The 10,856-nt window shown below is 44.8% G+C and overlaps 1 protein-coding gene across 2 annotated transcripts; it reads right to left on the bottom strand.

Moving 5' to 3' along the window:
* Positions 1–1,086: 1,086 nt before the first annotated feature.
* On the bottom strand, positions 1,087–8,830 carry PAFAH1B2 (platelet activating factor acetylhydrolase 1b catalytic subunit 2). Of its 2 annotated transcripts, XM_053366305.1 has the most exons (7): positions 8,724–8,830; positions 8,107–8,204; positions 7,793–7,880; positions 6,903–6,992; positions 6,128–6,244; positions 5,510–5,632; positions 1,087–4,006 (listed from the first exon to the last, which is right to left on the bottom strand). In XM_053366305.1, exons 3-7 carry the CDS (start codon positions 7,871–7,873, stop codon positions 3,728–3,730), a joined length of 690 nt encoding a protein of 229 aa, XP_053222280.1. In that variant the 5' UTR covers positions 7,874–7,880; positions 8,107–8,204; positions 8,724–8,830; the 3' UTR covers positions 1,087–3,727. The 2 variants fall into 2 exon arrangements, with proteins under 2 accessions (XP_053222280.1, XP_053222279.1); XM_053366304.1 differs by lacking the exon at positions 8,107–8,204 and having other exon boundaries at positions 8,724–8,826.
* Positions 8,831–10,856: the final 2,026 nt, after the last annotated feature.

Below are 10,856 nucleotides of genomic sequence, written 5' to 3'. Positions count from 1 at the left end.
CCCTGCAGAAATGGGATCACCTAGTTTTGATGTAACACTCTACTTTCAGCCCTAGGTGTACCAGTACAGTACTTCCTTACCAGGAAACAAGGTTGCCACCTATTACAGTGGTACCTCTGGTTACATACGCTTCAGGTTACTGACGCTTCAGGTTACTGACGCTTCAGGTTACAGACTCCACTAACCCAGAAATATTACCTCCAGTTAAGAACTTTGCTTCAGGATGAGAACAGAAATCGTGCTCCAGCGGCGCGGCAGCAGCAGGAGGCCCCATTAGCTAAAGTGGTGCTTCAGGTTAATAACAGTTTCAGGTTAAGAACGGACCTCCAGAACGAATTAAGTACTTAACCTGAGGTACCACTGTATTTGTCTAGCACCAAGACAGCTGTTTCTAAAATGGGGCGGGCTACAAACGACATTTCTGCCTATTATGCAGGCCCAAATGTTGGATGGAAGGGCATTTCTAACAGAATCCTAGACTAGAGCTTATCAACTGCACTCATCTGAAAAAAGGGAGTTTATACAATTTGTTGCTCAGATACAGAGCTTAGCCATTCTCCACCTCCATGCAGATGGCTGGTAGGCAGCAACTTGCCATGCTGTAACCAGGAGGAGGACATTGGCCATGCTCCTGGAAAACACCAACAATCCCTTTTTAGCAGGCACATTTTTATAGCCTCTTGGCTGCCCACAAAGAAGGGGAATTTCAGGAACATCCTTGCTTGGAGGAAGAGCTTACAAACAGGAAATGAAGACCAAATATGGACAAGCACAGAATTGAACAAGATTTTAGAATGATTTTTTGAAGTTGAAAATTACTCCCCCCAAACACGCACATTTGTGGTGATAATAAAAATATACACCCCTCCATAATCTGAGAGTTTTAATTACAGCTCCCTGTGCTCCAGTATAAACTTGTAGATATACATGTCCCCTTCCCCCATAGTTGTTGTTTTTTTTTTAAACACAGAGAACTAGTACATTTCTGATGCACACACGGTTCTTAATGCAGTTTGGGGCTAGACCTCATGAGTCCAAGCAGCACACCCACCCACCCTACCAGAAATGAGAGACACTCACAAGAACTAATTGGTGAAACATATACATTTATATTGAAATATGCACTAAACAGTGAGCTCTACCAGTCATCAATGCCATTTTGCCAAAGCAATTATCATCACTTTTTTTGGTGGTGGGGGTGGAAAGTTCAGTTGGCTACCAGTAAAAAAAAAAAAAAAGAGGGGAGAAAGCACCCTCCCAAACTCTCAGCAGCAAAAGGTCAGGCTCCAAGGCGTTTCCACACTCTTGAGCCAGCATGCTGCCAGAACCACACTTCTCTCCTATGGGCACAGGGTCCCTTTGTTACAGTCACACACACACACACACACACACACACACACACGACGAGAGAAAGACAACATTCCTTAACCTTCTTTCACACTTTTTCTTTGCTGCAATAAATATAAAACTAGCAATGTTCATATACCACTGCTCAGATGAGATTCTGGGCGGCAGCATACAACTGTAAACAGCAATGAGATTAGAGGGAAAAGCCATGTAAAAGCTCAAGGCGGGGCAGTATATGATGCACAAGATGTATTCCTGGGTTACCAGGAGCACTGGGCAGCCAAGCACATCCCAATATTAGGATCTTGTTTGGGAACACAGAGAAGCAGGATACATGTCAGCACTTGCAGATGCAACAGGGTTCAAATAAGGGGTGGGGCGGGACCTACAACATTCTCCAGTCTTGTTAATGAGAAGCTTCTCTTTGTGACAGGACAGACAGGAAGATACTGACCTGCCTTTAGGTCGGATCCAGGGCAGCAGGCAGGGGAAATGGCAAAAAGCAATTGAGACAGACCCCAGAGAAGCAGCTAGTTCAGGGCCAGGGTCTGTGAAGAGGAGGAACATCTTCCAAAAGGAGCATTTGGACCACAAGCAGCTGTTTCACTAGCATGGAAGGAACACCAGAGAGGTATTTCAGGAAGAGTTAGGCCAGTGCTACCTTTTCCACAAAAGGGTAAGCAGCAAAGCCCCAGCAGTGTATGGCCAGCTCAACCATGGCCATCCCCAGTTCAGGATTCCAGCACACGCTGTTCCCCCACCATTCTTTTGTGCAGTAGGGGCTCTGTGCTTTTTGCATTTTCCCACCTGTGCTGGAGGAAGTCTACAGGAGCAAGGTAATAGGGTGAGGGGAGGGAGGATAAATGCTAGGATAAAGGCCTACTTGGAAGACATCAAGTGAGCGTGTTCAGAAAGTGAACTTGCTCCCAAGAACCTTCTGATATGAAAAAGCATTTCCACGACAAAAAGAGCCACTAAAGTCTCATGCACAAGACTTTGGGGGAGGGCAGAATAACATGTTAGAACTATGCACAACTGGCTACGTTTAAATAGCTGATGTTTCTGAACTAGCTCAGGTAAAAGCAGACCATAGATGGAAGCGTATTTGTTTTTTTATAAAAAAAACTTGCTTTTTTCAGATTCCTAAAACCAGAAATCTGAAAGAGGTTTTCCCTTCGTGGGAAAATCTCTCCCATCCATGTAGACATGAATTAAGGCTTTATATCCCTGGTAATCTCTATACAGGAATCCCCAGAAACATGCTTTCCACACTGGACCCTTTCCTACTCAAGAGAGGTAACGGCTATAGCTCAATTATGTCCCTCGCTGTCAGAGGCCTCATCTGGTTGAATAAAATGCTTGTACAAGACAGACCCAACCAAGAAACACAACCTTGGGGCCTTGTAAAGCTTCAGCCTGCTGCAGGCCTTGAGAGAAGGGAAATGAGCAAGGATTATGACATTAAGAGGGTAGGAAAAGTAACAGTCACTTCCTTTTTGCTCTTTCTTTTAAAAATGAACACAAGCAGCTCTGCAAAGCATTCTGAAGCACAATATGGAACAGCGGGAAGAAATGTCAGTTTATATTGGTGGGTACGTCCGGCCACTGACCAGGCTCCAAGGCCACTGGGCCTTTTAAGAGATGGGAATGTTGAATCAAAGCACACAAAAGGGGGAAGGGGAGAGAGAAGAGAGAACAAATGGTTCTACCAGGATGCAGAAATTGGGCAGTCCCCTCTTCCCAGCAACAGAATGACATCCATCAAGCAAGAAATGAAAACAGGCTGAGTTAAATGAGTTCACTCACTTGACAATTAATTTTTCACACGTCTGAAGTTGCCTGATGTAGCTTTATCCTGCTTTCTGTTGTTGCCAAAGCCAGAAAAGCAGCTAAGATCACTTAAAACAAAAAACCCAACCCCAGTTAAGTATAAAAACTCTCCAAACAATTCCAACTTTTAAAGAAGCAGACTACTTTCAGTTCAGGAAGTGGAATGTGAGTGCAGCTAATGAGCTCAGACATTTAGGGGCTATTGGAATAATAAGCCTGGCAGGACACTAAGGCGAGGAAGCTGGCAGAGTGACAGCAGAACATGAGCAACGAACAGGTGACAGGAACGTTCACACTGTAAACAAGAAATGACTTTAAAGTATCATCCTTCTTCGGTCAATTTAAACCACCCTCTGCAGGTGGCTCTGACTGACTGAGCTGACCCATGTGCTGCCATCCCAGCCACCGCCCCAGTCCCCTTTCCTTTCCAATGCTAAACACAACACCCAGTAACATTCAACAATGGAAAGCACTTTGAGTAAGGATTCTGTAGTGCCAGGATAAAAAGAACTGCGCTGATGGAGCTGGGGTGCCACGGACACGGCTGGGATCAGGCCAAAGTCGCCTGCTTCTCTTCGGGGGTCTCCTCCAGCAGCTGCATGATCAGTTCATGGAGGGGTTTGCAGATCTTGGCGTAGCCGGCACCCGATAGGTGCAGAAAATCAAACATGTCGTGGCAGGAGATGGTGCCATCTGAGTGCACAAAGCCGGCATCCACGTCCAGCAGCTGGACATTGGAGAGTTTGGGCAGTGAGGTCTTCAGGAGCTGGTTCACCTTGTTGTTCTTCTGCCGCAGCAAGTTTGGCTTCTCACCACGAGGGAGCAGGCCCTTGAGCATGAAACAGGACAGAAGCATGTGAGAAGGTGCTCAGTATTGTAAGAAGCATGCTCCCGAAATCTCACCCAGGCATCTCCCTGTGCACTGACTCTACCCATGGTTTAGGCATCCACATCATCCTCTCTCTGGACCCTGGCAAATGATGCTGCATAAACCATCTCTCTCCTTCTCACCCACTAGGAACCTTGTCCCTACCTCATCATTAAGAAGCACGTGACAACTTTTATTCTCCACCTGCATGCAACTGACTTTTACTCAGAGTAGACCCACTGAAATGAATGGCCATTAATTTCAATAGGTCTATTCACAGGGCAGTTCTAAGTAAAACCTAGGGTTTGTACCTTCCTCTCCCATTAAAAAAAAAGAAAAAGATTTATACATGGAGTGTTCTAATGCCTTATTATTTATCAATTTTGTATACTGCCCTTCATCCAAAGATCACAGGGCAGTTCACAACATAAAAATACAAAATGAGAGCACAAAACAGATAATAAAAACAAAGGCAAAAGCAAACCAATACCCCCCCAACTGGGCAACTGATACAAAGTTCTCAGCGCCCTTATCATAATTTAAAGTGAACAGAAAAGGAACATGATTAACTAATACTCCATTTTCTAAAATAATGAATTAACAGTTCAATTGCAGCTTATGTGTGTTTTAACACGTGTGATTTCAACTTTATGTGGCTGAAGGCCGGCCGGTTGAAATCACACAAATTAAATGAATGGAATGTGGAGAGCTTAAAGGTTCTTTTTGTACAGGGTTTTCCTGGCAAGGAAAGAGCTTTTGACCATTTTCCCTTGCTTGAGAGGTCAAGGCCTACTCAGCGCACAGCTCCAGAAAGGGTAAGGATGTTTGCCTGGGGGTGGTTTGAGTATAAGTGTGTATGTCTATATGTGCCAACCCTGAACACAGCCCCTGTGTGATTGTACTGTATTCAAATGGCTATTCAATTTGCAAAAAAAAAAAAAACAGATAAAAACCAAAATAAGCTTTACAGTAAAAATAACGAAAATTGATGTTAAAAGGATCAGAGAAACTGACACAGTAAAACTCACCACTCCCTTTGGGAGAACACTGACAATCTTAAGCCTCACATCAAAATTGGAAAAGTCTTCCCACTCAAGGGAAAGCGTTCCACAAAAGACCTACTTCCTTTTAAATTCTGCACATCCAGGGAATCATCCTCAGCTATTATAAGAGATTTAGCTGATCTGTTATGACAGCAACTTCCACTCTGAAGCACAACAAGAAACCTTTCCCTAAATAAATAATGGCTCAAGGCATTACACCCAGTGCTCCTTCCTTCCTCTGCCTTGGCCAAGAGAAGGATTCAGAGACCTACTATTCCCAGAAGCATCCTTGCAAGAAGGAGTGGCACTGCCCTTCTCTTCTCATACTGCTACTACCATTCCTCCTGGTCAAAGAGGAGCTTGCAAAAAGTGCACACATTCCCAAAGTTGCTACTTGTTCCTTGACCACAGCAATGCATACCAGCACGATTATCTTGGCCTGAGGCTGCCGCGTATTGATGAGCCTTACAATGGCCTCTATTCCACCAGCTACTTCCTCTGCTGTGTTTTCATGGTTATTTGTTCCAACCCAAACAACAATGACCTGTGGATAAAGAGAATAGAGAAGAAAAAGAACCCACACAACCTCAAATGATAAAATATTGTATTATGCATTTAATATTTATTTGCCATATTCATACCACACCTACAAAGTTCTGCACACATAAAATACTATATATTTAAAATACAATTAACAGACAATAGTTACAGGATATCCCCCTAGAAATTCTCAGATGTTCCAACCGCTACTGGAAATAGTTGCCAAAGCAGCCTGCTGTTAAATCCCTCAGCAGGTTACTGGTGATGCCTCCCTCAGACTTTGGTATTTTTGACAATATCACTCACAGCCTAGGCCTCTGCTTCCTTACTAGTTATAAATTACAAGGCACAAATGCAATATATACAACAGACAAACACGCTGGCATGGAATCATTATGTGCTTATCAGCGCAGAACTGTTTCAGTGGGACCAACAGCCAGCAAACTGTTCATTTGAAAAGGGAGCTTTCATATAAACACAGTCATTATCCCTAGCTTACCTTGGGTTTAATATTCTCCAGTTCACCATTCTTCAGTCTCCACAAAACTTGCCCCGTTGTGTCCCCTCCAATCCCAAAATTCAGTGCGTGTAAAGGTGAAAAGAGTTCTCGCCATATCTATAACCAGAAACCAATTCACTCTTTTAGATCACCCTTGAACAAAAGCAGAATATTTGACCATACAGTCTAACCCACCGGAAAGGTATCTGTTGTTGGGTTGTTGTTTTTAAAAAAGGGTAATATCTACACAGAACTTGGATTGAAGAACCTTCAAAGCTCTTTTCTGAAGTTGCTTTCTATGTGTAGCATCAAGGCACATGGCTGAAGTGCTAGACTGTGCCTCTTGGCCCTGCACTAATGTTGTGTGCAGTCGCGGGCCCACCCATACATCCATGTGGACATCTTCAGAAGAGAAGCCTTTGCATACAGCTGTACACATGAAGGTCTCCTGGGGTCATAAGGATGGAAGGAACCTCAAAGGTCATCTAGGTCAATGCCCTCCCAATGGAAAAGTCCACTATGCTACTCCTTCACAGAAATCATGCTCAACAGATGGATACCTAGGAAGTTGAGCCAAAGTTTATGTGACGTCAAGCACAGGGTCAAAGGCTCCCTTTCCCTTCCATGGGCTGAGCCCTATGCAGAAGGCTCTGTCCGTTGTTGGTGGACTGTCAACATTATTCTAGATTCAGGTAGGTAGCCGTTTTTACATTATGTAATTGATGGAAAGCAAGTGTGTTCATACAACAAGCCCCGCAGCCTCACCACTCAGTACCTCATATTGCTGTAGCAGCTGAACCATGGAATCCCCCACAAACAGCACATCAGGTTCCTTGTCCTTGCAGTCCAACACAAAACGGTTATGCTGTATAAAAATAAAGCAAGAGCATTAAGACAACCAAGCAGTTTTCTTGCACCCAGAGCCAATTATCTTTGGACTTAAAATCCTGACTGCCTCTAAACTCTGCCATTTTGCTGTTGCTATTTCCTTACTGCAGATGCCCACTACTATGGTGAGGACAGTAGTGAACACACATACACATGGCCTCTGCCACTAGTAAAAGGAATGAGAACAGGTAGTTGCAACCAAATTTTCTCCAAGCAAGTGTCCTAACAAGGGGAGATCATTCTGGCCAAAACTGGATACTAATGCCCATTTACAACTTGTCACTTCATTCTCGCCTTGCCAAACTGATCCTCCTCTATTCTTTGTCTTGTCTTTTTTCTTTGTAAGGCTGAGAGCAGGAGCCATCTCCTTTTAACTGATGTAAGCCACTTTTTGATACTATGTATGAAAAGCAGAATATTTGTATAATACAATGTACTGTGGGAAGTCTACCCAGTCTTGAGCATATGGAGCTTGCTTAAGGCATATTGCAAAAGAGAACAGTCATGCAAAGCAGTGCACTGTCTTCAACTCTCAGTAATTTGACGTGTAAACTGAAGTAAAGCCTCCAGCACTTTGCAATTTGGGATTATGTTAAGAATGGGTCTACTAGTATACCCTATAGGCAAGTCAGCCAGACAGTCTTCACAGAGACTGCTACAGAGACTGTGCCTTTCACAAAAGAGCTATAGTGGCAGCAGTGATCATGATCCCTACAGGTGTCGTACAAGACAGAAAAACCCACTCAATCCTGCTACAGCATAACATGTTTTTTTTACCTGTGACATCCACCTGTCATCTCCCTGAACATCTTCAGCTGCATGTGGAATTGCTGCTGGGTTTGAGTCACCCTGGCTCATCCTATCCCTGAGAAGACAACAGTTTCAGTATGCCATATTCTGTAACAGTGAGATCTATCGTATGAACGAGTTATACAAAAAACCATATATTAGCATAATTATTCCACTTGGGGAACATTTCAGATATCACAAGGCACCAAACATGTTAGAAATTATGCTTGCATTTACCACATGTGAAAAACTGCAAAGCACCTTGCCTGTACATGTAAACAAATAAACATGTGAAGCCGTACTTTTATATCTCCGACCGTACTGCGAAGAAACACATGGGTCAACAACATAACGGAGCAGAAGAATTTGCAGGGCAGTCAGTCAGAGGAAGGAACAGGTGCTGGGATGGAACAACAGATGAGGAAGGACACAGATACTCGCACCCGCCTTCCCACGCCTAATATTTTAAGATTTCGAACCACGACCCTGGGCCCCCACCTCTGCCCCGGCAAGCCAAAACAAATCAGAAAGGTGGAAACCAGGTGAAGGGCTCCCGGCTCAGCCACGAGTGAGCCCCCCTGGCCATCAACCTCAGGCGACCCTCGGTGCCTTTCGGCCAGGCGCCAGCAGGGGCGCAGAACGAAGGCCTCCCGCCAAGCCTCGTTGCCATGGGAACCCCGGTGCAGCGGTGAGGGGGGGCTGGGAGGGGGTCCTGGGCCCCACCCTCCTGCCCGCCCTTGCTTGCTCCCCTCCGGCCCCAGAGCGCATCCTCGGATGAGGGCTCCGCCGAGCGCGGCTCCCTCCTCTCCTCCCCGCACCGGGCCTTCCGTGCGGGCTGCGGGCGTGCTGGGGGAGGGGCGGCTAACGGAGGCCCGCCCTGCGGTCCAGGGGAAAGACCGGCCCGACCGGCCCTACTCACGCCGGCGGCGACTGCGGCTCGCCCCGCTCCTCCATGGCGCTCGAGTCTCTTCGCCCCACGACCCTCCTCCTTCTCCCCGATGCTCTGGCGGGCGCGCCCCTCCCCCCAGCTCCGTCTCCGACCACCCCTGGAGTGCGCCTGCGCAAAGGTCTGCTTCCGCCCTGCGCCCTTTTCGCTAGCGAATCAGTTTCGCCCCCGGGGAGGAAATCCCGCCCATTTAGAACTCCCGTTCCGCTATTCCCAACTTATTCCTCTGGAGGGCGCACCTCGGCCTAATACGGCGCGCCGGAGGGTTCATGCGACCTACGCTACTTCGGCGCCTTTTCTTTTCTTTTCTTTTCTTTTTTTGCGGAGTCTAACCCGGCGCCATATTGAGAGGAGGAGGAACTCTAGGCTTGCGGGAGGAACGCGTGGGCGCGTGGCGGTGACGTCACTGCTCAGGCCCATGACGTCACGATGAAACGAGTGGCGTTCTGGATGATGCCATTTGTTTGTTGTCCTGTAGTGTGAGTTTAAGATTTTTTCGCAGCTGGTAAAATCAATGGGTTCTGTCCAATTATGTTCTTACTCAGAGAAGGCCAGTTAAAAATATTGGGCATGACTAACTTAGCCTATGAATGTCACTTGGTCTTCTACTCTTAGTAGGATATAGCCCAATATATTACTGGTGTCACTAAGGACTAAGTTCTTTAAAATGTAATTTTTTTAAAAAATATGGTGGAAAATAAGAAATTGCAACTTGTCTGTAAGCTGCTTCCCTTCTGGATCTGAACAAAAATTCCCACTGAGACATTTCCATTTGACATGAAGTTATACGATTGTTCTGATATGTCCAACTCTTCGTGTGATTGTTGTTCCAGTATGGGCCACAGTATGGTCCTGAAAATGGTAATGAGTGTCATTGTCTCTCCACCCTCCACCTTTCCCCTAAAACTGTCTTTGCTCATGGTCCTCCGCCATAGCAAAAAATAGTTTCCAGTTCTAGGAAAGGGAGGGTGAGGAAGGGACATATAGGAAACCACACCCTGCAGTCAAGGACAAAAAACATGTAGAGAAACCCAGCCACAAAGATTTGGATGCTGCCTGGCGTGTCATATTTTGGGTGGCTAGTCTACACCACCTGTCACAACTCCATTTTTCCACAGGTCATTTTCTCCTGACCACATTGCTAACCATCACCCATGGATGTATAAATTCTCAAGATAGCACTTCATGCATCTGATGAAGGAGACTACTCAAAAACACTTTTCCCATAATAAATTTGCAAGTAAGGATGGGTGACTCTTGTCAATTTCAGTTTCTCTTTTCTTCCAAGCTTGTTCAGTTATCCAGGAACAAGGACAGATTCTTCGTAGCCATACCTGGAGATGCCAAGGACTGAACCTGGAGGCTTCTGCACACTTTGGTCCTTCCCTTTCTCTAGCGTGAGGAGATATAACTTATCAAATGCATGCATAAACATCTCAAATAATACGGCAATAGAACCTAATGAGAACGGGTATAATTCAAAGCAAAATAGCATTATGATGTGTCTTAATAATTACTTCAGCCACATCATCTACGGAAAGATTCTGGGAGCAGTGGGAAAGTAGACAATGGAATGATTCCCATTAAGTTTTCAGGAATGTTTTCCTCTACTCCATGGGAATTGATATTCATCTCTCTAATTGCTTCTTGCGCTCATAGTTATTTTCACATTGTATCCTCACAAGCACTGTATTTACGTGTTTCTGCAATTGTTTCAATTCCTCCATCACCTTCCCTATAAAATTGAGAAAGTTTTAAAATTCCTTTTAGCAACTGGAGAGCCGAAGGAAAATCATCACATGCATTAGACTTCCACACCCCTTAAAGGAAAGTGACTCAAAGTCAGATACAGGGTGGGAACAGGAGAGAGAAGATCAAAACAATGTTTTAATTATTATTAATTATTTTTTTTTTTAAATGAATATTTATTGAATTTTCCAATTTTATATAAACACAAAAAGAAAAAGGAAAAGAAAAATATTAAAAACAATTCGGTTTCAATAACAGTTTTTCATTCACATGTTTCTTTGACTTCCTCATACCTCCCCTTCTTGTTCTCTAGTTCAATTTATTAATTCAGCAAATCCTAATCTCTTAACATTCCTT

The sequence above is a fragment of the Podarcis raffonei genome, chromosome 15, assembly GCF_027172205.1.
Source record: "Podarcis raffonei isolate rPodRaf1 chromosome 15, rPodRaf1.pri, whole genome shotgun sequence".
In the NCBI taxonomy this organism is placed as follows: domain Eukaryota; kingdom Metazoa; phylum Chordata; class Lepidosauria; order Squamata; family Lacertidae; genus Podarcis; species Podarcis raffonei.
Note: the sequence above shows the minus strand (reverse complement) of the source record. Positions and strands in the feature narration are given on the sequence as shown.